The sequence below is a fragment of the Felis catus genome, chromosome D2 (genome assembly GCF_018350175.1).
Source record: "Felis catus isolate Fca126 chromosome D2, F.catus_Fca126_mat1.0, whole genome shotgun sequence".
Classification (NCBI taxonomy): domain Eukaryota; kingdom Metazoa; phylum Chordata; class Mammalia; order Carnivora; family Felidae; genus Felis; species Felis catus.
This window is the reverse complement of record NC_058378.1, coordinates 53,519,937-53,544,731: the sequence shown is the minus strand read 5'-3', so window position 1 is coordinate 53,544,731 and position 24,795 is coordinate 53,519,937. Positions and strand designations below refer to the sequence as shown.

The 24,795-nt window shown below is 45.3% G+C and overlaps 1 protein-coding gene across 6 annotated transcripts in view; it reads left to right on the top strand.

Annotated features, from left to right (window-relative positions):
* Nucleotides 1-309: 309 nt before the first annotated feature.
* MYOF (myoferlin) overlaps nucleotides 310-24,795 on the top strand; it is a 152,072-nt gene continuing 127,586 nt past the window's right edge. For 2 of the 6 annotated variants that reach the window (XM_019813550.3, XM_011287428.4), the window contains exon 1: nucleotides 318-568. In XM_019813550.3, coding sequence (XP_019669109.1) covers nucleotides 481-568 — 88 coding nt within the window. In that variant the 5' untranslated portion in view covers nucleotides 318-480. Of the gene's footprint in view, nucleotides 569-24,795 lie in introns of all 6 variants that reach the window. The other 4 variants (XR_002146516.3, XM_019813549.3, XM_011287427.4 and 1 more) reach the window with 4 other exon arrangements.

The window sequence follows — 24,795 nt, the reverse complement described above, 5'->3', positions numbered from 1 at the left end:
GTAAAATTCCAAAAAAAAAAAAAAAAAAAAGACTAAGCAAAGTTTCAAAACTCCACGAAGCGCAAAAAAGAATGAACGGGGTGGTGTGGAACACCAATTAATTCGGCTTTTGCCGAATTAAAAGTCAGCGGCGTCTTGGCGGTCTCCTGACCTGGCTGCATTTATTAGCGCCAAACCACTTCGGTTTCATTTGTTGCACATAATTATTTTTAGTTGAGGTTTCGCCCTTTTCACTTCCACATTTCCCAAATTCATAAGCGGGTGCCTGCAGCACTGCGGGGGCCCCGGGAGTTTGGGTATCAGTTTACACGTAGCCTTCAGTACACAATCCGTCAGAGATCCACCCAGTCGCCTCCCCCTACCCCACCCCTGCGCTCTGGACTGGAGAAATCTTACCTTCTCCCCCCGCGGCGCGCAGCCCCAGCGCACACTCCGCGTCAACTCGGCTGGCTGGCACTTGCCTTCTGCCCACGAAGAGCCATGCTTCGCGTGATTGTGGAGTCTGCCAGCAATATCCCTAAAACGAAATTTGGGAAACCGGATCCTATTGTTTCTGTTATTTTTAAGGGTAAGGAAGAGTTTTCTTTTTCTCAGGTCCTGCTTTGGAAAGTTAGTTCCGTGGGTCACAGTCTTTAACAGGCTGCGTTTAGTCACGGATACAGCAAAACCTCTCTGGCTTTAAACTGGATTGCTACCTGTGCAGGTGAGCGGAGAGGACGGATTTCTGTGGAAGGCATTTCATTTTCTCCAGGGTTTTGAGACTCATTGAATGACTGGATGTTTTAATTCTAATAATGTGATTTCTGTAAGCCTTTGTAGGGAAATATGTACTTGTTAATCCCCAAGTTTTAAGTCTTAAAAAGGGCTGTGTTGGTTCAGAGTAAGTTTGAGCAGTCTTGTGTGCATTTTTATTGTCTGTTTTCAAGAAGTGGGTGACCGCGGAAAAAGTGCAGTTGAGTTGTTCTGGGTACTGTTACTGCCTAACACAGCCCATTTGCTGCTACTTTGTCACCGGCTTTTGGGAGGTGGAGCGAAGTTATTATTTTGGATTAGGTTGTCTTCATGTTGTTTTGTGCCATTTTGTCTTCGTCTCTCCAAACTTGGAGAATGTGGGTTCCATAGCTTTTAGGTTGCTCATAGAGGAAATAGCTCTGAAGAAAACAAGTCTGAAGTTTGGGCATCTACTTTGGTTCTGCTGAATAACCTTGAGCAAGTGACCTCCTTTCTCTGGATGTCAGTTCTCTTTTCTGTAAAACAGTGAGAAGGGTTTAGATTAGATCATCTTTAAAAGGCCTACTGTAATTCCAAAAGGTTATTTTTTTATGACGTTGAATTACAGTGGAAGGGGACAGGAGTGGCTAGTGTGAGAGTTTGCTCCCGGGCATTGTAAGTGATTCCAGTTTGGGCCCTGGTGATGTGTCTAAATCTGAGTTTAGCAGCTTTATCATTTTCTGTTTATCCAAGGTCACTGGCAAGGTATCCAATTTACTTCTTGGCAGGAGGGATGAGAGACAGAGGGGAGAACAGAGAGAAGGGGAGGCTTGATGGGCACAGGGTTCCTGACCACGCCTCTGACCACACCTCGAACATTTCTTTTCTTCCTCCAGGAACCAACTACTTCTCCCTTCCAGTTTCTGATTTATCTATGCCTCTCTCTTTTCATTTGTCTATTTTATCTATTTCTCTTCTCAAACCTTTCTCCATTAGAATGAGCAAGAAAATGAATTGAAACCCAAAGCGGTCAATGGTTGTTTAGTTTATAAAAAAAAAAAAAAAAAGATTCAGAGAGCAAAAGTCCAATTCTTTTTTTATTTTTTATTTTTTATTTTCTTAATGTTTATTTTTGAGAGAGAGAGAGAGAGAAAGAGACAAAGTGAGAGCAGGGGAGGGGCAGAGAGAGAGGGATACACAGATCTGAAGCAGGCTCCAGGCTCTGAGCTGTCAGCACAGAGCCCGATGCGGGGCTCAAACTCACGAGCCATGAAATCATGACCTGAGCCAGAGTCAGATGTTCAACCGACTGAGCCATCCAGGTGCCCCAAAAGTTCAATTCTTAAAAGACAACCTAGTTTGAGAATCTGTTTAGTAAATATCATGTACTCATGTTACAACCATGTTCTCTTACATGTATTAGTTGATCTTAAGTCTTTTGTTTTTCTTTGAAGTAATTGCATAACAGGACGTAACATGAAAAGTTTGTACCTTCACCATTGACATGTAAAGACACATAAAAATATATTGGGTTCAACCTGGTGATGTCATTATTTGAGGCAAGTCATATAGATTATAGAGAAATTGGAGTTTATTACTGTATTGAAATCTGACTTGTATTTTGTCTGGAAAGTGTGTGCATTGGTCCAAACTTTTAAATGACTAAAAATATGCCTGAAACTATCAACATATGCACCCAATTGAAAGTGGAAAACTTCAGTTAAATTGGGCAAATGTAGTCTCTCCAATTATATTTATTAGATAATTTAACTTGAGTCTCTTTTCCAGTTTCCTTTGGTTGTGCAAATTAAGTGGGAAAGTCAGTCAATCGTTCATCTGACCAGCAACCTAGCAGCAGAAACTCTGAACTCAGAGTAGGAACGCCCGGACTGTGGCTGATATTTCCAGAATGACCCAGATTTAACCACCCGGGCCTCACCTTTCTCAGCTGTGGAATGGTGGGAACTGATCTCCTGGAGGTTCCTTCTGGCTGTAAAATTCTATTATTTTATAGTTCCATGTATTGAATACCTGTGCTCAGCAAGATGTGGAAGGCAGAGACTTAGGTACTGGAGCATATATGGTAACAGATTGAGAACACTGGAATGGCAAGCCCTTCCCAGGTGTGCGTCCCACTTTTGAGCACTGTAAGTGCTGACAGGACTAAGGATGCTTATTACAATGAGATGTCCTTCAGAGGGAACAGAGCCAGAGGCGCTTCACGATGTGATGTGGAGGGGTAGAGTGTGGAGAGTGAGATGTAAAAGGCCCTACGAGAAGATCAGAGAAAGCCCCTGTGCTTACTCAAACGTGTAAAATTCTGACTATTGAATACATCACATAGTAAGGTCAGGGCAAAAGGCAACTGTCCTCAAATTTCAAGATGGTAGGAAGAATGTCCAAGTGACGGGTGTTAGCGGCGATGAGTGTATAGATGCTGAGGACCTGTGAGACTAGTTGCACTCCAGCAGGAAATGTGGTGCACTGACAACCAACTGGTTTAGAGTTGACCTCAGTCCGTGGTGTTCACTCCTCTTCTGAGGTTGACTACCCAACTTCTTAGGACCTGGTATGAACCAGGAGGATTTGGAAGTTACTGGAATCCCCGTTGAGATGTCATTGATAGTTTCCAGTTCAGGAGTAGATTATGAAAACCACAGAGGTTATTTGATTTTTCACATCCTTGGGTTGCACCAGCTTCTGTAAACTAGCTCTGAATCTTAAGGCCAGAGCACCTGCAAGCCAAAAGTGGCCATTCTCTCTTGAGTTCTATGCCAAGAGCCAGGCTATAAAGCTAAATATGGCTGAGATTAGATTAGACAGATGCTTGTGGCTTCTCTCAACTCCAAGACTTCGTGATTCTCCCAAACATAACAGGTTTGAAAAACTTTTTTTTAATGATATTTAAAACATTTTAAAATAATGCAACGTAAAAACACAACAAACAATCCAGAAGGGATTGTACAACTCAAAAGTAAAAATTCTCGCCACGTTCTTCCTATTCTTTCTCTCCCTCCACTCTTACTATCTAGGAATAACTACTTAGAACAGTTTGATTTGAATCCTTCTTGACTTTCTGCTTTAGATATGTAACCTGTTCCAACATCTCCCTGTTAGCAGTGCTCTTACTGCAATGGATGTTCTTAACAGTGCACATCTTTGTGAATGTGTGCATTACTGAAGGACAAGATTCTCTTTTTGGTAGTTGTTGCCTTTTGGGTTATGGGTTTGGGTTGTATTTTTTTCTGTTATCTTTTAAAATATTTATTTATTTTTCAGGATGGGGGGAGGGGCGGAGAGAGAGGGAAACAGAGAATCCCGAGCAGGCGCCACGCTGTCAGCGCAGAGCCTGACACGGGACTCAAACCCACGAACTGTGAAATCATGACCTGAACAGAAATCAAGAGTCAGACACTTAACCAACTGAGTCATCCAGGCACCCCTTTCTTTTTGATTTTTACAGATGGTTTTGCAGATTATTGCCATGGGTTTCCATTTTCCTTGTGTCTCATCTCTGGCTTTGGTGTCAAATCTCTCAGCATTAAATTGATTGAGAGGAAAGTTTCTTGCAGTCCTTTATATTGCTGTGCTTTTCCAATGTGGCCACATTGCATTCATATGAAACATCCAACTCTAGGGAGCATGATTGTTGCAACTGTAGCATTTTTCTCATTCCATCCTTGTGATATTGTCCATTCTGTCAGCTGGAATTTTTTCTTCTGGTCTTGTGTAGATCGTTGCCTTGTGAAATGGCTCTGCTATTGTCCAAATGGTCACCACATAATTGTCCTATTATCACCTATTTTTCCAGGTACTTGTTGTTTCATTTGTACATGTTTTTGGAGTGAAACCTAGATATTTCTAGGAACTCCTTTCAAAGAGCTTATCGACTTTATAGCCTTTAGGAGACCACTTGACCCCTCTAAGAATCCTTTTCTTTTCTCATTTGAAAAATAGAGTTTTAATGGCTTATTTGAAGGGGAGTAGATCTGCAGAGATCCCCCAAGGCTGTGATTTATGTAACAAAGAATTTTCTATTTTTAGCAAAAAGTATTTTATTATTTGAAAATTTACAGTTAAATATTCAAAAATAACCTTTTAAATAAGCAGAAAAGGAAAATGAAATTCCATTTAAGAAGGGTGAAGCATGGTGGGAAAAAGATCCAATGGTTTTCATTCACTGTCATCCGTGAAGGCGCCTGATGAGCAACCCACAGGTGACTTGGTTTACCCAGATACACCATAGGACGAGTCAGGGCTCAACTGACAATCATGCTGTGCTGGTACCCCCATAGAACCACTGTCCTGCATTTACTAAACACTCGGGAAAGCAGAAGTGTTTAATTTACTGAGTCATTTCCCTCACTTCCGGGAGTACAGAACTTGGAGAGTCACCGCCTAAGGAAAGTGTCCCCACTCTAGTGAATGAAGCATGGGAACTCTCAAAGCTATTCTTCCTAAAGGAACATTTTACAGGGTCCCAGTCATTTATAAAGCCACGAATGCCTTTTAAAAATGAATTATTGTGGTTTGTTTTTCTTCTCCTCTTGCACAACGTATCTTACTTACATGTGTGCCCTCAAGGCATGCCCAAAGTTGCTGGTATTTGTCTGTTTTGGGTTTACTGGTGAGTTTCCCCATCCCCATGGGATTTGGCCCTGCTGAAAAGGAATGAGATTTTTATGTCCTCTGCAACCTCTAGCACATCACTGATGCTGAATATGCATTTTAAATGTTGACCATGGAAGCAAGAGCTGGCAGAAGATTTGAGACAGCTTAGTGCAATAAAGTCATTGATTCTTGGTCCTGAAAGGGACCTTCAGAAGCCTCCCCATCTCCCTTCTCTCAGGAAGAATTAAACTTAATATTCTCTTAGGTGCTTTGTGGATGAGGTTTGGCAAAGGGTCACTTCACACATGTCTGAACACTGAGCATAATCAATTCCCAGTACCTGCTACCCAGGGGCAAACCGGTGTTGTAGTACTTTTTTATTCAACGTTTATTTATTTATTTTGAGGAGGGGTGGGGAATAGAGAGAGGCAGAGAGAATCCCAAGCAGGCTCCGCGCTATCAGCTCAAACTTATGAACCTTTGTTCATATCGTGACCTGAGCTGAAATCGAGAGTTAGACGCTTAACTGACTGAGCCACCCGGGCACCCCGGTATTGTAGTGCTTTTTGCATTCTTGATCTTGCAAGGAAAATGTGAAGTTGTAAGCTTTTATGTTGCAAATTCATACGTGAACTGTGCAGTGGTGTATACCAGATAATGCATGTACCACGATGTGTCAACGATCACCTATCCTCTGTATAATTTCTATTGAACAACTGTTCTGTTCAGTAGGAGTGTGCTGTCAGTGTTTCTGAGCACCCAGAAACAACTTCTTGGACATCTGGCACCTTAAGTTATATCAGCTAACAGAATTAGGCATTAGATTGCAAAGCCTATCGGGCATTAGGGTGCAAGGCCTCTGGGCTTTGGAGCCAAGGAGGCCTGAACGAGAATCCAGCCTCCCGCCCCTTACTTCCTGCGTGTTCAGGGGCAAATGAATTAAAATTTCCGGCTTCACTGTTCTTAATAACTGCCCCCCCCCCACCGCAGGGTTGTTTGAGGATTAAATGAATATACATGTGATATTGCACATGGGAACCCCTAAATTTCCTTCCCCATTTGATAACATTTACTTTTATGGAGATCTACAAGCATCAGACAGTATGTGAGGAATAAGTCTAGAAAAATATACATAGCATGGTTAGGTCTCCTAGGCCTAGCAAATCCACTAGTTAGAACACGAGAACGAGATACAAACCAGAGTAGACAGAGGGAATTATGATGCCAGAGCAGATGGACGAGGATTAAGCTTTGCGGGGAAGTATCACTTGACTCAGTCTTAAAGGATGATGTAATTTGACAGAAATAATGAAAAGGAAGACATTCTAGGCTTTGGAAGAACACAGAAAGGCCAGGGAGCATGGGCCTGTGTGGTGAGGTTTCCAGAGGGTAATCCGGTGTGGTTAGGGATTGCACTTTGCTTATAAACTAGTGGTGAGACACTAGGCAGCACTGTGAGATTAGTTCTAGTCAAGGTGACTGAACAGGTTTACTGGTTGAGGCAAATGCTTTGCAGGGCAGAGGGAGCTCATCCCAGGGTTAGAACGAGAAGGAAAGGACTGACATGCAAGATACTAAGAAAGCAATCCGACTGAATTAAATTAATAAGAAAACTGCCCTGGGCAGGCTAATTCTTCACACTCCTCTCTGAAACAGAACATCAGCCTGCTTTTCCTCCCAGCCAGGTGTTCACCCTGTAGCGAGTGTGGGGCTGGGGGTGGAAGGCAGGGGGGTGGAGTGGCTCTGCAGAAGGCCAGCATGAGAATGTTAGCTACCTGAGACCGGTGGGAAGGTAGCCACTAAGAGAAGAAAAACATAGAAATAAAAAGTGGCAGGAAAGACAAATTTCACTGTTTTCCCAAAGGCCAAGAGGGTGCATTTCTTCAACCAAGCTGAGCTGAGGTCTCATTCACATAAAGTCCTTCTCCCCCTAGCCAAGTGTCCTGCCTGAAGGGTGAGGTGTCATGGCCAGCAACTGTTTAATTTCAAGGAACACATGCCCACAAGGTTGTTCAAGTAAAGCGTGGTTTAGTCTTTCTGTTTTTTCCCCAAAGCTAGAGAGAAATCTCACAGAATCTAAATTACGGGCCTCCCAGGAGCCAGAATGGTGTTAGGCAGGGTGGCATTCGCTCTCTCTCCCCAGGGGACTATCAGGCCTCATGCCTCTGTTCCTTCCTGCACAGGGCGTCCATTTTCTCTCTGCACATTGGCTGCCTTCATGGAGTCTCTTACTCCATTGGCGATGGATGTGTGCAATTGGCAGCATGCATGGGGCTTTGGGTTACCATGGAGGTGACTTGGTCCTGACTCTACATCTCTTATGGCCTCCGTGTCTCTTGGTGGGGATCTTTAAGAGAAAGATACCAATTGGCTCTGTTTTCATCAGGTGTTCACTCCTGGTCCAATCAGCTGTGCCAAGGGATACATACACACACAAGATGGGTATCCCAGATGTCTCTACTACACAAGATGAGCTTTGATGGCCTAGACCATGAACTGTCTGGCCCACCTCCCTCCAGCTTAGGCATTTGACCTGCTTTGCCATCTTTGGTTACTATCTGACCAACCCCACCACATCCCCTAAAAGAGCCTCCTTCTTTCCGTAATCAACACAATTCAGGTAAAGTGATGAGCTTTGGACTGGGCAGACCAAGTTTCACTCTTGGATATGTCATTAGGATCTAAATATTTTGTATTTTGTTTTGAGAGAGAGAGAGGGAGTGAGAGAGAATATCCCAAGCAGTCTCCACACTCAGGGTGGAGCTGGTCATGGGGCTCAATCCCATGACACTGAGATCATGACCTGAGCTGAGATCAAGAGTCGAGAGCTTAACCAACTGAGCCACCCAGGCACCCCAGAAGCTAAATATTTTTGAACAACTATATTTCTGAGCCTTTATTTCTTCATGTATAAAATGAGGAGAATGATATGTACCTCACAAGGACATTGTAAGGATCAACAATGATAAAATATCTAAAGCAGTATCATAGGGTCTGGCATATAATACCAGACCGTCCTTGACCTATGAGGGTGTTACACTCCATTAAACCCATCCTAAGTTGAAAATATCGTAAGTTGAAAATGCATAGGGATGCCTGGGTTGTTCAGTCAGTTAAGCATCCTACTCTTGATTTCGGCTCAGGTCATGATCTCACAGTTTGTGAGATCTCCCTTTCTCTCTGCCTCTCTCTCTGTCTCTCTCTCAAAATAAATAAATAAACACTAAAAAAAAAGAAAATGCACTTAATACACCTCATGTACAGAACATAACAGCTTAGCAGAGCCTACCTTGAATATACCCAGAACACCTACATTAGCCTTCATCATCTGGACAAAATCATCCCACACAAAGCCTATTTTATAATACAGAGTTGAATATCTCATGTAATCATTGAATACTGTACTGAAAGTGAAAAACAGAATGGCTGTGTGGTTGCAGAATGGTTGTAAGCGTATCAGTTGTTTCCCTGTGTGATTGTGCAGGTGACTGGCAGCTGTGGCTCGCTGTCCCTGCCCAGCACCACGATAGTATCACACTGCATAGGGCTGGGCCTGGACAAATCCAAATTCAAATTCAAAGTACATTTCTACTGAATGCATATCGCTTCTGCACCTTCATAAAGTTGGAAAATTGAGTTGTACCATTGCAAGTTAGGAGACATCGGTTGCTGTACAGCACTCACTTCCTCCCCCTTTATATGCCCCACTCTTTACCCCACTGCTGGGGGGGGGGCAATACAAAACGCTGGGGGACACTTGAGGGGTGGCCCAAACTTAGAGGAATAAATGGGATGCCCGGTAGCTAGGATGCACAAGCAGTTTGAAGGCAGAGCCAGTGTTAGATTCATCTGTGGGAGCACGTTGTAACTTCTTGACCAGGCCCACTATACGTTCTTTGTTGGTGGTGGTGTTTGAATTGTGGCTCAGTGTATACAGCATAAATGTTACCATTTTGACCATTTTAAGTGTGCATCGAATAGCATTAAGTACATTCGTGTTGTTGTACGGTCATCACCGTCTTCTGTCCCCAGAACTTTTTCATCTTCCCAAACTGAAACTCTGTAGTATTCATTAAATAATAATTCCTCATTCCCCCCTCCCCCACCCCCAGCCCCTAGCATCTATCATTCTATTTTCTGTCTCTGTGAATTTGACTGTCTAGGTACCACATCTGAGTGAAATCATTCAATTTTTGTGACTGGCTTATTTCACTTGGCATAATGTCCTCAGGGTTCATCCATGTTGTAGAAGGTGTCAGAATTTTTGTCTTTCGTAAGGCTGTACGTATATGCCACATTTTGTTTATCCATTCATCCATCGATGAGCACTTGGGTTGCTTCACTTTTTGGCTATGGTGAGTAGTGTAGCTCTGAACGGTACTGTTGTTGAGTTCCTGCTCTTAATTCTTTTGGGTATATACCCCAAAGTGGAATTGTTGAATCATGTGGTAATTCTATGTTTAATGTTTTGAGCCACTCCCACACTGTTTTCCATACTGACTGCATGATTTTAAGAACATTCCCACCAGCAGTGTGCAAGGTTCCAATTTCTCCACATCCTCTCCAGCACTTATTTTCTGGTTTGTCTTGTTCTGTTTTGTTTTTGTTTTCGTAATAGTCATCCTAATGGATGTGAACATACTAGATTCTTAGCAACTCTCGGTTGACTTGGATTTTCAACCCGCGCTTACTTCAGTAACTCCGAATAAGGGTCTCTGCCTTATTCTGTATTCTGTAGCCTCGGTGGCCAGCATCAAGTCAGCCCTCTTGTGAAGGGACGTCTGCCTGGCAGGGGCCCAGCATCCACCTGAGAGAGGCTGATGGCCTGTTAGCCAGTGGAGCCCTGACCCTGTGATGTCTGTGGCTGAGGTCGTGCCAAGAGCTATAGCAGGGCTGAAGGCAAATGGAAAATAGCTTTGGTCTCCTGCAGTTCCAGGACTTCTGGTTGGTCGGGGCTCCCCAGCCCAGGGTTGGAACCAGCGGTCACTCATCTGTGCTTCCCAGCAGCACATCCTGACAGGTCCCTCTGTATTTATTTCTCATAACATCCTATGCTCCTTCATGGCACCTATCAGAACATACAGTTGTACGTTTGCTGGCTTATTTGATTTGTCTGCCTCCTCCATCGGGCAGTAACCTTCTTGAAGGGCAGGGACTATGTCTGTTTCCCCAGCACCTAGGTTAGTGCTTGGCAGACGGTAAATGATCAAGAAGGAGTTACTGAATGAGTGCCTCTGGCTTCTCCCCTTGTTCACTCAGGTCATGTCACCAGACCAAAGTGGGTCCCCTCCTTGGGGAGTTATAGACAAAGACTGTACATGTGGAGTTGCCTCTCAACATCATCTTTGTTTGTACAAATAAGGAGATCACGGGAATAATTCCATAGCCATGGCAGACTCCTTTTATTAGGGTTTGGGATGAATACTCAGGGGGAGGGGATTTTAACATTATAGTGAAACTGAGGTAACTGTCGGGCACTTTCTGGCTCATCCATGTAGGCATCCTCCTCAACTGTTTCTTTTCCTGTTTCAGCATTTTGTTAGTTAGCTTCTAAAAGATGAAATCGACAGTGAGGCAGAAGCTTTTAGGAATGTGCTGAGTTCAGAAAGTCAGTCCTGAGTTCAGGGGGTCAATGGTGAATTCAGGGGTCAAAGGGTCTTATCGGTGACAGGGTCTCACAGACCAGATGGGACCAAAGGCGACCAGATCCCTCTGCCCACAAAGTACAACTGATCTTGGGTTCTTAAGGCTTCAGAGTTTCCACAGGCTGCACCTCAAAGGAAGCTGGAAGGCAGAGGAACTGCAGCCTACCTCTGACTTTGATATTGGGCTTTGGTCTTATTAATGGCAAGAAACTTCTCTGAACCTCAGTCTTCCCGGCTGTGAAGTGGGTATAAGACCTATCTCTGAAGGTTGTCAAAGTCAAACAAGATATATTTAAAGTACTTGGACTAGGCGCATCTGGGTTAAGCATCTGATACTCAGTTTCGGCTCAGGTCATGATCTCACAGGTTGTGAGTTCAAGCCCTGCATTGGGCTCTGCACTAACAGCATGAAGCCTGCTTGGGATCTGTCTCCCTCTCTCTGCCCCTCCCCCACTGCTCTCTCTCTCTTTCTCTCTCAAAATAAATAAACATTTAAAAAAATAAAAAAGTACTTGGACTAAAAGTATATGTTTACTGGGGTGCCTGACTGGCTTTAGTGGGAAGAACATACAACTCTTTTTTTTTTTTCATGCAACTCTTGATCTCTGGGTTTTGAGTTCGAGCCCCACATTGGGTGTAGAGATTACTAAAAATAAATAAATAAACTTAAACTTTATGCTGATCTCACCTCTTGAAGTTTGGCTCTTTTTGCATGTGGAAAAGTAAATTAGTGGTGTAGGTTAGGGACTAAGGAAGTATGAAGCTTGCGAATCAAATGAGGAGAGCTGATGCAGGACCTTTATGTTCTCCTCTTACAAGGTGAAGCTACTAATCTGGGAAAGAGGTCTAGGTTGGGCTCATTATTTTGTCAAAACAATGAGTCAGTTTGGTGAAAATAAAATAGAGCTGTACTCATTGTATTTACTTCCTTCGGCAGTCACTTATTTGTGTGCTCAATTACTGAGAGCAGAACAGTCTGCTGAAACGTTCTGGGACAGTGGAGATGTTCGAGGTCTGCCCTGTGTGTTATGGTAGCCACGAACCACATGTGGCTGCCGATCACTGAAACGTGGCCAATGTGACTTGAGGAATTGGATGTTTAATAATACTTAATTTTCATTAATCTAGATGGACACAGCCACGTGTGGTTATTGCACAGCACAGATAGCAGAAGACAGTCACAACCGTGAGGGGCCTGGGACTTCCTGTCACTCACTGCTGCCCACCGTCTCTGAACCTCAGTTGTCCCATCTACAAAATGGACAGGATAGCAGTCCCCACCTCAGAGGGTGGCTGTGAGGGTTAGCATTATTAAAGGAAAGCACTTATATAGAAAGTGCTGTAAGTGTTCCTTGCTACTTAGGTCTTCCAGAGATTCTGGCATGGTGGGAGAGATAGCCTGAGTACCAACCGCCTGCTACACCACCACCACCATTTATTAAATTCTTATACTAGGCCCACACCTGTGTGTATTATCTTATTTAATCCTCATGGCATTTTTAGGAACTAAGTCTTATTATCATCTTTGTTTTACACATGGGGAAACTGAGGCAGAGGTCGGTCAGGATTCAACTCAGGACTGTCTGATTCCAGAGTCTCCAATGTGTATTCCCTGAGGTCAACATGGGTAAAGAGGTAACACACACCCTGTGCCTTAAACAACCAAGTCAAATTATGAATGCTTCCTTTCCACTCTGAATGGATTGCGTTGTTCAGTGTGGGGAGATCGTTTCAGACCCAGCCTGAAAGAGGAAGAACATGTACCAAGAACACAAAAACTTTTAAAGAAGAATAAAAGTAAAACCCAGCCCTCTTGGGGTGAGTTTCCACAGGGTAATGAAAGCCTTTATGACTTTGTGACTCAGAAGCTCAGAGCTGAAATAGCTTAGCAGTGAATCAGTTCCTCTGATAGTCAAGTTGGAGCCATTTTATTAGTGGAGACTAAAACTCTAGCATATTCCAAGTAAAGTATTAAAAACCTAATATCTGAGGAGCACCTGGGTGGCTCAGTTGGTTAAACTTCCGACTTCAGCTCAGGTCACGATCTCATAGTTTGTGGGTTTGAGCCCCGTATCAGGCTCTGTGCTGACAGCTCGGAGCCTGGAGCCTGCTTCGGATTCTGTGTCTCCCTCTCTCTCTGCCCCTTCCCTGCTCATGCCCTGTCTGTCTGTCTGTCTTTCTCTCAAAATAAATAAACATTAAAAAAAATTTTTAATCTAATATTTGAGTGGAAGGGGAGTCTCCACTTAACCTCACCTCAGTTCTCTGGTTTATTACCTTTTACATTCCAGTGGCACAACTTACACATTTTTTTAAAAATCCTTTTCTTTATCTCTCTCTCATTATCAAAAAATAAAAAAGGCTCTTTTTGCTGACCTCTCCTCATTGTCGGAAATGACTGCCTTGGACGGTCCCTATTTCCCTCCCTTCTCTCTTTTGCTGTTGTGTCTCCTTACTGCTTCTCCCAAACATAAATTCGTTCAACAAGTGTTGACCAAGAGTGTACTCTGTTGGGCGCTCAGCACTGCAGGTGGGATCGGGAACTAGCCAGACTTGCCCCTGCCCGCGAAGCTCCTAGTGCAGCTGTGAATCCAGCCAGAAGTCAGTGAATTCAGAGTTCAGTGGGTTTAAACTCCCAGAAAGTTAAAAAAAAAATTGTTTTTCATTATTTGCAGATTCTATTGGTGATGAGAGCTACTAAGTCCAGCAAGGGCTTCATATATATTTATTCTTACCGAATAAATGAACTCCCTCTTTTTACGGTTGAAGTCCCACTTTTTAGGGGTTTGGGGAGGGCACGCGGCCTTGGTCAGGGTCCTGGAGCAGGTACCATGCACATGCCCACTGCTGAGACTGTAACACCTCATGTGAGAGGCTGGGTCTTGGCCAAGGGTCCGGCCCACCCTGGGGTAATGTGCAGAGAGGCTCAGGGTTCAGACCCCTCTGCTTGGCATCCAGGCGCTCTCGCCTTCCCATTGTATTTCCTTGGCTAGAGTCAGCCCTGGGGCAGGTAGCCAGAGCAGTGCCAGGGCCTGGGACATTGGTGCCTTGGGGCCTGACACTTCTGACCTCAGAGACCTTGTCTGGGGCTCCAGACCCTTGTCTGGGGCTCCTCTGGTTTGTTCCAGTGTGCTGGACACATTATGGTGGCGTCCCCTGTATGACATAGCTTGCGGAAGGGCCTCCTCCCGGGGCACTGAGACTAAGTTCTATGCTCTCTCCCACTGCTGTGTGCATGTCTGGCTTTCTTTGTGCTTCATCTCTCTGGGCTAAGTCTACTTCCATCCCCATCCCAGACAGTCCCAATTCCCAGCTCTACCTTGTACCTGTGGTGACTGATCAGCCTAGCTTGCTAAAGAGCCCAGAAGTCAAAGCCAGCCCCAGTTTAGGAAGGAGCACTGGGGACAGTGGATTAAACCACTGGTGATGGCAAAAATCCCATTGAAAGAGGTTATTTACTATGGGACACCGAGATCTGAGCTTCAGCAAAGCACAGCTAGAAGCTCGTTGCTTAGAAGGGATGGAATTGAATTATTAAGATTTTGACTCAGTGCTTTCTGCTTACTTTCAGAGTTCTTTTCTGTGACTTTCGTTTTCTCTTGATCTTGGAATCAAGGAAAGCAGAGGAACATGATCCTCTTTATATTGTTTGATGGTGGTAGTTTGTGATTCTGATTCTGATCCAACACAAAGGAATGTCTCTCGTGTCCTAGACAGCCTCAGGCTTTCTCATCTGATCTTCAGTACAGCCATGCCGGGGACTTCTTCATCCTCTTCTACAGAGTACCCAGGCATTGAGAGGCCCTTCTGAAACTCTAGGAACTTTCCACCTCAAGCTGGATTTGAAGTGAATTTGCCCAGTACCAGCCTTCATTCTTTCTCTAGCAAATTGTCTCAGAAACATACCAGGCAAAGGAAGGAGAGGTTAAAAAGCTAGGAGCCAGGATACCAGCATTCAAATTCTTGCTTTGTTTCTTAGTAGCAGGTGACCCTAAACAAGCTACTTAATTTTATTATGCCTCAAAATAAAGATAATAGTAACAAGTAACATATACCAAGCCCTTAGAAGAGTTCCTGGTATACTATGAGCCCTATGGATGGGAGATATTATTCCTGGGCATCTGGTACCAATACTTATTAATAACAAAATGTAGATACAGAGATCTGGAGAGCCGGCTCAAAGTCACACGGCTGGTAAGTGGTGAAAATATACAGCAGGTCATTTGACATCCTCAGCCCTTGGAGGTTAAGAGCACAGGTCTGGAAATGAGGCAGGATTGGGGCTACAGCTCAGTTCTGCCACCCACTAGCTGTGTGGTCTCCGGCAAGTCGCTTAACATCACTGAACCTCAGTTTCCTCATCTGTAAAATGGCAATACTGATACCTCTGTTGTAAGAATTAGACGTGAATGTGTTCAAAGTGCCGGGCATGGAGTGGATGTTCACATGCAAAATAAACAGACAAGCCCAAGAGGCACACAGTTCGGTCCTCTACCGAAGCAGCTAATCCAGGTGCCTGGCCGGCCTGGTATCTCTCCACCTGCAGCCCTGGCAGATGGCAGAGCTGGAACACAACCACCCCCAGGGGCAGCTTTTTTTTTTTTTTTAATTTACATCCAAATTAGTTAGCCTGTAATGCAACAATGATTTCAGGAGTAGATTCCTTAATGCCCCTTACCCATTTAGCCCATCCCCCCTCCCACAACCCCTCCAGTAATCCTCAGTTTGATCTCCATATCTATGAGTCTCTTCTGTTTTGTCCCCCTCCCTTATGTTCATCTGTTTTGTCTCTTAAAGTCCTCATATAAATGAAGTCATATGGTATTTCTCTTTCTCTGACTAATTTCACTTAGCATAATACTGTCCAGTTCCATCCACGTAGTTGCAAACGGCAAGATTTCACTCTTTTTGATTGCCGAGTAATACTCCATTGTATATGTATACCACATCTTTTTTTTTTTTTTTTACTTTTTTTTTCAACGTTTTTTTATTATTTATTTTTGGGACAGAGAGAGACATAGCATGAACGGGGGAGGGGCAGAGAGAGAGGGAGACACAGAATCGAAAACAGGCTCCAGGCTCTGAGCCATCAGCCCAGAGCCTAACGCGGGGCTCGAACTCACGGACCGCGAGATCGTGACCTGGCTGAAGTCGGACGCTTAACCGACTGCGCCACCCAGGCGCCCCTACCACATCTTCTTTATCCATTCATCCATCAATGGACATTTGGGCTCTCTCCATCTTTTGGCTATTGTTGATAGTGCTGCTATAAACATGGGGGTGCACGTGTGCCTTCGAAACAGCACACCTATATCCCTTGGATAAATACCTAGTAGGGCAATTGCTGGGTTGCAGGGTAGTTCTATTTTTAGTTTTTTGAGGAACCTCCATACTGTTTTCCAGAGTGGCTGCACCAGCTTGCATTCCCACCCCAGGGGCCGCTTTTAGGAAGAAGATCCTGTAGGGGGTTGTCCAGATCGATTGGGCTTCACCGCAGTTCCCTTGGAGGATTTGGTTTTGATTCAAGAGCTCAAATGCCTGTCAGGACATCTCGAGAGGCCAGTGGGCGCACAGGCTATGGAAAGCAGAGTGGTAATCCCGCCTGCCTTTTTGTTTGGGCCTTTCTGTTTATCAGCAATATCAGTGACTATGTCAGAAATGTACCAAACAGCTTTGCTTTTTATCATAGTTGCCGTTTGGCCAAAATAAATGCCTTTCCCCAGAACTCGTTTGACAACATAGCCTGGAGCAGTAGGGCAGCCAGGGTGGAGACGCAAAAAGTCAGAGATCCACATTTAGCCAGGTAGACCTGGATGGGCCACATGTCTCTGTGCTCCCCCCAGGTCCCTCTACGTCCTGAGGGTGGGAGGAATCTCCTGCTGGCCCTTCCCAGAGCCTTCTCTGACCTCTCTGCTTATGGTGGAAATTCTCCCAGATGCTCACGGCTGCCAGACTGACTGCCAGGGAGGAGCGGTCGCTGCCCGTCTGGCAGCTGTCCCGGGCGGGCCTCGCAGGTCTGGAACCGAGCCACGTGAGAGAACTGCTACACCAAGCCTGGGCCTAGCATCACTGGGCGCTTCCTCTGGTCGCTGGGCCCTGCCCTCCAGGGCGGGCTCCACAGCCTGGGAGTGCCCTTGGGGCATGCAAGGGGTGCTGCCCAGGTGCCATAATACAAAATAAAAGCTCCTGGTTCAATGCTTCCTGTATGCTGGGCCCTGTGCTGAGCACTCTGTATTCGTTTTCTCACTTAATCATTAAAGCAACCCTAGTAATAATACATGAGCTTACGAAGTCAAATGCACTCAAATCATGGAACGATTACGCTGAGAGGAATACCAACACTAGTAAAATATAGTCCCAGCCTTCAAGGAGTCACCGTCTGGTCTTAATCCTCATAGGATTGTTCTGGGTCCTGTCTGCCAGAGTCTGAATCCCAGCTCCACCTCTTAATAGCTGTGTGACCTCTGATAAATTGCTTAACTTCTCTCGTCTTGGTTTCTCCTTTTGTAATTGGGGAAGCTTATTACCTTTTAGGGTAGTTGTAAAGATTAGTGAGACAATCTACAGAAAGCTCCGGAAACAATGACTAGTTCAGAGCACTTAGTAACTGTTAGCCATGATTGGATGGCTTCAGGAGGTCTGTGATATTCTAGGCCAACTAGCGGGTGACTCTCCATTTGTCTATGAATGTTTCTCAAGACAAAAGTGACCACAACCCAGGAGCCAGAGAAGATGAAGAAGTATTTCTGAATGGGAGGTCAAGTTTAGATGCATGGCTGGACCTAGAGATCTTGTTAATCTACTTTGCCTACCAAAAAGCTGAGGTACTTGGGGGAGCTTTGTAAATGCCCTCTGACCCCCACTTCTCCTGGGGCCATGTCATAAGACACAGAAATCTAGCTAGGGAGGACTTCGGGGGCTTCATAAATCACATGTTCCACTAGACCTGGAAGCAGACTTAGAGATCATCTAGTCTAAATTCCGCGGTGTTTACAAGAGGGACTCTGAGCTCAGTGGTTGAGCCTATGTCTCTCTGAGATCAAATCTCAAAGAATTGGAGAGTTCACTGATTTGAAAGTCCAGTCAGAAGAGCTGGGCCTGGGTGGCTCAGTCGGTTGAGTGTCCGACTTCAGCTCAGGTCATGATCTCACGGTTCGTGAGTTTGACCCCCACGTCAGGCTCTGTGCTGACAGCTCAGAGCCTGGAGCCTGTTGCAGATTTTGTGTGTGTGTGTCTCTCTCTGTCCCTTCCCTGCTCACGCTCTGTCTCTCATTCTCTCAAAATAAAGAAACATTAAGAAGAGCTGGGCCAAGTCCTGTACTTTGCCCTGAAGGAGTATGAGGATCAGTGAGATGGCATGTCTTTGGAAGTACTGAAAAAGTGTTACCATTGTAGATGCTATTATTTCCATGGGCACCTGGTGGTACTCATTGTAGTAGAATTCTCCAGAGAAATGGAACCAGTAGGGTGTGTGTGTGTGTGTCTGTGTGTGTATGTATGTGTGTGTGTGTGTGTGTGTGTGTGTGTGTTGACAGAGAGACTGAGAGACTTATTTTAAGAAATTGGCTCATGTGATTATAGAGTCCGGCAAATCTGAGATTTGAGGGACAGTCCTGCAGGCTGGAAACAGGTAGGAATTCTATGTCACAGCCCCAAGACAGAATTCCATCTTCCCTTGGAAACCTCAGTTTTTACTCTAAGGCCTTCAGCTGTTTGGATGGGGCACATCCACCTGATGGAGAACGAACTCTTTCACATAAAGACAATTGGTTGTAAATGTTAATCACATCTATGAAATACCTTCGCGGTGACTTCTGGACTAGAGTTTGACCAAACAAGTGGCACCATAGCCTCGACAAGTGACACATGAAATGAACCGGCCCTCTCAGCACAAATGTAGCAGTCCGGTCTTAGGAGTCATGGTGGCGCCTCATCCCGTCCTGGAGAGCCCAGCATGGCTTGTGGTGTGATAGGCGCGCAGCAGAGGAAATGTTTCCGTGCGGGAGGGCGCGGCGGCTTGGCAAGGAGTGCTTGCTCAGTTCTCAGGGAAACCGTATTCAGAGGTTGGCATGCAGGTTAATTACTGCAGCGGTGACCTTCAGCGAACTGAGAGAGAAGCAGGCAGGCGTGACTTATCAAAAAACAGGAAATGTCCCAAAGAATGCCTTGAGTCATGGTCCAGAGTGTATTCTGCTTTTGAATCCGTTGTTATGTTCTGGGTTGAAAGTATTTAATTCCTTTCCATAGGAGGAAACTGTCATCTTAATAAAATTGGAGATGAGAACAGGAGGAGGTAGGTGATGTGGAAAAGGGGAAAAGAGCTTCCTGTAATTTAATCTGATGATCAGCCTCTGCAATTTAGACCTTTAAAAAAAAATGTGGTGGAATTGATTAAATAATATAAATATGTGACTCTGTGGCTGTTGGTAAGAAAGAAATTTATTGGGGCGCCTGGGTGGCTCAGTCAGCTCAGCATCCCACTCTTGATTTTGAGTCAGGTCATGATCCCAGGATCGAGGGATCAAGCCCTGAGTCCAGCTCCTTGCTGAGCGTAGAGCCTGCTTGGGATTTTCTCTTTCTCTCCATCTGCCTGTCTCCCGTACTCTCACACTCGCTCTCACACACACTCTCTCTCTCTAAAGTAAAAAGAAAGAGAGAGAGTGAGAGAGAGAGGAAGAAATTTACCTTTGTTTTTTTTTTTTTTTTTTTGGCTGACATTTATGTGTGAATAGGTTTTCAATAAAATATAATGTGCACACATTCTGATAAAAAATAGAGTCTCCTTTTTTAGAAGAGGTTGAGCTGGGTTTCTCCAGAAGGATAGGAGTCAATGTTAGCATGTAATCTTTACTTATTGACCAGGGAGAAGCGAGGAACAGCGGTTGAATGCATGGCCTATAGAATTAAACTAGTCCTGAGTTAGAGTGTTTCTTCCTAGCTCTGTGATCTTGGGCAACTTACCTAACCATTCTGGGCTCATTTTTCTCATCTGCAAATTCGAGATGCGTAGGCTTGCTGAGAAAGTTAAATGGAATGACCTATGGGCAGGATTTAGCACACGCTTGGCCGAAGAGAGCGCCCCCTATCGAGTGGCACCCTTGGCATTAATGCAAGTGTTTGAAGTGGCCTCACGTTCCACTTGAACAGACCCACCTGGCCCTGGTCAACCTGCACCTGCCAGGATTTGGCTGGTTCCCTTTGTTCGTCAATACACAATGCAATCGTGTTCAGGAGCATATATGGAAGAGTTGTTATGCAACTTGGTTTTTCTCATGGGATTATGAACCTCTTGAAGCCATAAAGCCCAGTGTCTAACACCCTCTTTACTAAGTGGCTTGTATCCGCCAAATGAAGCTTAGCTTGGCATTCGTGGCTGCACAGTGTGACCATAACCTTCCCACACGGCCTGGTTGCCTCTGCTCCCTTCCATATTCCCTTGGCTCCAGCCAAATGGAGGGCAGTGTCCTCCCTCCCACAGAGTCCTCCCCTACTCTCACACTCGCTCTCGCACACACTGTGCAGCCATGAATGCCAAGTGTGCAGTGTCCCCAAACATGACTGGTTCTCTCTCCCCTGTGACTGGCCCACTCACCCTTTTGCCCCCACCTGGAGTGACCTTTTCTTCCCAGCTCCACGTTTCCAATCCATCCTTGTCTTTCAAACCCCAGCTCAGCCTCTCCTTCCTCTCTGAGGCCTTATCTGGTGCCCTCAGCCTGAAGTCACCTCCCCTTTTCATTTGTACCCCCTCTGATGGCAACTGCTGCCTTCTTTCTATATCAGTCCCCCGTGGCCACATCTAGCTCCCTGCTGGAGCACCTGAGGGCGAGAACTATATCTTGGGTACCTTTGTATCTCCCACAGCGTCCAGTTCAGTGTCTGGGCCAGTGATTCTTCAAAAATATTTGTTGGATAGAAGAATGAGGAAATGCTTTACTGCTGGTGGAAGAACTCACTTTGTGGACCCTTTCCATGGACTGGGCTACGAGCTCCCTTTGCCTGACCTGGGAAGGCTTTATTCCCATTATCCCCCTCTGGCAGCAGGAAGCTCCAACCTGAGAATGAAGCAGACAAGAGCATGGTGGGCTTTTTTGCTGTGTGCTGAAAATAGTCATCAAGATTCATTTGGGTCTTCTATGCCATAGGCCATGACCTCCTTTTGTGGAACGTTTAAGACCAAGAACTATCTTGTACTCTTCTGTTTCCCCAGTTCCTGGCACACAGCAGGTGCTTAATAAATGTTGGAAGATGAATGAATGAGCAAGTGGCACTCCCTTTTTCATGCCCCCCAACTGCTGACTTTGGGACAGTCCTGCCCCTGTGGGGAAGGGGAGGGAGATCCATACCAGGCTCAGCACCAAAATGTCCCAGTGCAGCATTTCTTGTATGCTGATTCCCAGGCCAGTAACCAGGCTTGGGATTCAGCTCAACTGGACAAGTACTGGCTCTTTCCACAGCCTCTCTGGAGCCCTTGTCCTTGTTTTAGCTCCCTGCCTGGAATCTTGGGGACTTGGAGACTGAGATTTTCCTTCAATACCATCCGTCAGGGACCCACATTCTGCCTCAAGCCCCCGTACCCAATTTCTATAAATGATTTGCTGCTTTCTTCTTGCTTTACTTACTCCGCAATGGCCTCTTAAAATTTTCCATCTCTTCTCTTGAAGATCTGCTGTGGTCCCAGGGTCCAGAGTCACTCTTTCCTGACTCAGTTCTCCAACCACCAGGCCTGGTTATGGCAGCAAGGGTGGTGGTGAGCTGGAGGGATATTAATGGTACCATTTCATGCTTGTCGAAGTCAGGAATTTTTAACTTTGGTGAAGGTCATGAACTCATTTGAGAATCTGATGAGGGAGTAAACTGTCTCCCCAGAAAAACTCACAGATGTCACATTTTGTGTGTTGGAGCAAATAGTCTTAGAGAGTCTCAGGATACTCTGAAATCTGACCTTGGACTTTCCTGTGGCCACTGCTCAGGACGTCAAGCCCGTCACTCGTATTATACTCATGCATTTTCTTTATCCAGTGTTTCTGACAGCTTCCAATGAGACACTGTGGTGTGATAGTGAACACACACTCGGGTTTTGGAGCCAAGGAGACGTAGGTTGTTTCTGACTCTCTTTTTTTATTTGCTGTGTGACCTTAGGCAAGTTAACCAGCTTCTCTCAATTATTTGTCTATAAAAAGGGGATGAGAATGTTACCCTTGCAGGGCTATCGGAACGACTTAGAGACACTGTAGTAGAATGTACTTCCGGGGCGCCTGGGTGGCTCAGTTGGTTAAGTGTTGAACTTCGGCTCAGGTCACGATCTCATGGTCCGTGAGTTCGAGCCCCGCATCAGGCTGGCTGTTTCAGATTCTGTGTATCCCTGTCACTCTCTGTCCTCCCCACCCTTGTGCTTTCTCTCTGTCTCTCAAAAGTAAATAAATAAACAAACATTAAAAAAAACAAAGGAATGTAATTTCTGGCACCTGTAGATGGTTGTATAGAACAGGCTGCTCCAATTGTGCAAAGAAGCCATGTGTCCCGTTCTGTCAGTTTAAACTTTGCCTGGCCCCTCTTACTCTCAAAAGTACTCGCTTGTGTGGCAACCAGAGAGGAAAATTGGGAGGCTTTTCATCAGATGATGGGAGGGGCAGGTGGGGTCAGTATGGAAATGTGGGAGGGACAGGACAGCTTCTAGGTGATATCAGAGTCATATGCAGGGAGGCGCTCTGTAGGCCACATAGAGACCACAGTTAGAACGCATCAGTACAGGCCCCAGCATGAGCCGATGAGCAGGGTCATGCTGAAGTTTAAAAAGGGAAGCCGGTTGGGCTCTGGGAGCTGCTCAAGTGGAAAAGTTAATGCTTAGCAGAGTAAGGGTGATGATTCATGCTTTGTCTATGCTGAGGTCTTGGAAGAATGAGGTGGTTAGTCCCACAACTGGCATGTGCTGGGAGCCTTCGCAACATGACACTCAGCTGAACGGAACCCACTACCTCCTACGTTCCATAGCAGCAGAGGGGTAACTGGGGAGTGGTTCCCAGTGTGGCCACCAATGTGAGGCTGCTATCCCTGCCACTTACCAACTGGGACTTTGAATATGCCACTTAACTTCTCTGTTTCCTTAGCTCCAAAAGGGAGATGAAAATTATTATACATATCTCCTGGGGTTTTTAAAGAGGTTAGATGATACGAGATGAGAAAAAAAAATATGTATGTTGGTCTCTGCTCCTTTCCCCCACCACTTTCTGGCACTGAGCTAAAACCCTTATAAATTCCTAAGTGAGAAGAGTAGGAGCATCTTTTGTTCTAATGAGATCACTCTGGGTGGGCTCCTGGATGGCTCCTGGATGGGGACTGATCACAGGAAGACCAAACCATGATGAGAAGCTTGGCATTTTTGGCTCTGCCCCCACCTCCTCCCGGCTTCTCTAGACTGGAGAAAGAGACTGGAAATAGAGTTAATACTTGATCTTGCCTATGTGAGGAAGCCTCCATCAAAAATCCCAGAAGTATGGGGTTCCAGGTGTGTGATGAGCACATCCATGTACCGGGAGGTTGAGGTACTCCAGCTCCATGGGGACAGAAGCTTCTGTACACAGGACGTTCCCTGACCTTGTCTTATATATCTCTTTATCTGGCTGTTCATCTGTACCCTCTATCCTATCCTTTAGTAAACTAGTAAACATAAATGTTTTCCTGAGTTCTGTGAGCTGCTCTATCCAGTTAATTGAACCCAGTACAGGGGTTATGGGAACCTCAGATTTATAGCCTGCTAGGTCAGAAGCACAGGTGACAGCGTGGACTTGCTATTGTCCTCTGAGCCCTTAACCTGTGGGACGCTGTCTCCAGGTACATAATATCATCATTGAGTTAAATTGTAAAACACCCAGCTGGTGTCACAGAAAATTTCTTGGCTGGGGAACGCCCCACCATACATCTGGTGTCAGAAGCGTGATGAATGTTCTGTGTGATGGTAAAGAATTCACACAGGAAGAGGGGCGCCTGGGTGGCGCAGTCGGTTAAGTGTCCGACTTCAGCCAGGTCACAATCTCACGGTCCGTGAGCTCGAGCCCCGCGTCAGGCTCCGGGCTGATGGCTCAGAGCCTGGAGCCTGTTTTCGATTCTGTGTCTCCCTCTCTCTCTGCCCCTCCCCCGTTCATGCTCTGTCTCTCTCTGTCCCAAAAATAAATAAACGTTGAAAAAAAAAAAATTAAAAAAAAAAAAAAAGAATTCACACAGGAAGAGAACTTGTTTTATTTTTTTCCCCCTGAAAACAGATAGCTCATGCCTCCAAAGCATTCGGTACTCAAACACTAGCTTTTATTTTGATGAGTATTTGGGGACTTAGAGATCCAACAGACGCCCTCTCTGTGCTTTGGACTTCTCCAAGGAAACTTTGAACACTAGCTGGAGGAACATTTATTCACTCAGGAAGGTCTCAGACACACAGAAAGAAAACCCGTGTCTTCAGAAAAGGTGAACCTGTTGTAAAGGAAACCTTACATTCTTTGAAGGTCATAGAAAGTGTTCATCTACTAATTACCTTGTGCCGAGGCCTATGGGAGGGAGTCCAGCTCAGTTTTTAAGCTGTGGGGTCTTATCACATGCAGAGGCAGCATGGGCGTCAGAGAGGAAATTGCAGGTTATATAGGAACCAGTGCCAAGTATTAGCTCAGACACATTTCTCAGTTCCTTTGAGTCTCAGTAGCCACATCTATAAAATGGTGACACCTTTTGGCAAAGGTTAGCTTTGTTGGCTTCTTTCTGCAACACACTGGAGACACAGAAGCCCTGGGTAACCTTGGTCTATAGGAACTGGTGAGGGAGATTCAGGGGATCATGGCAT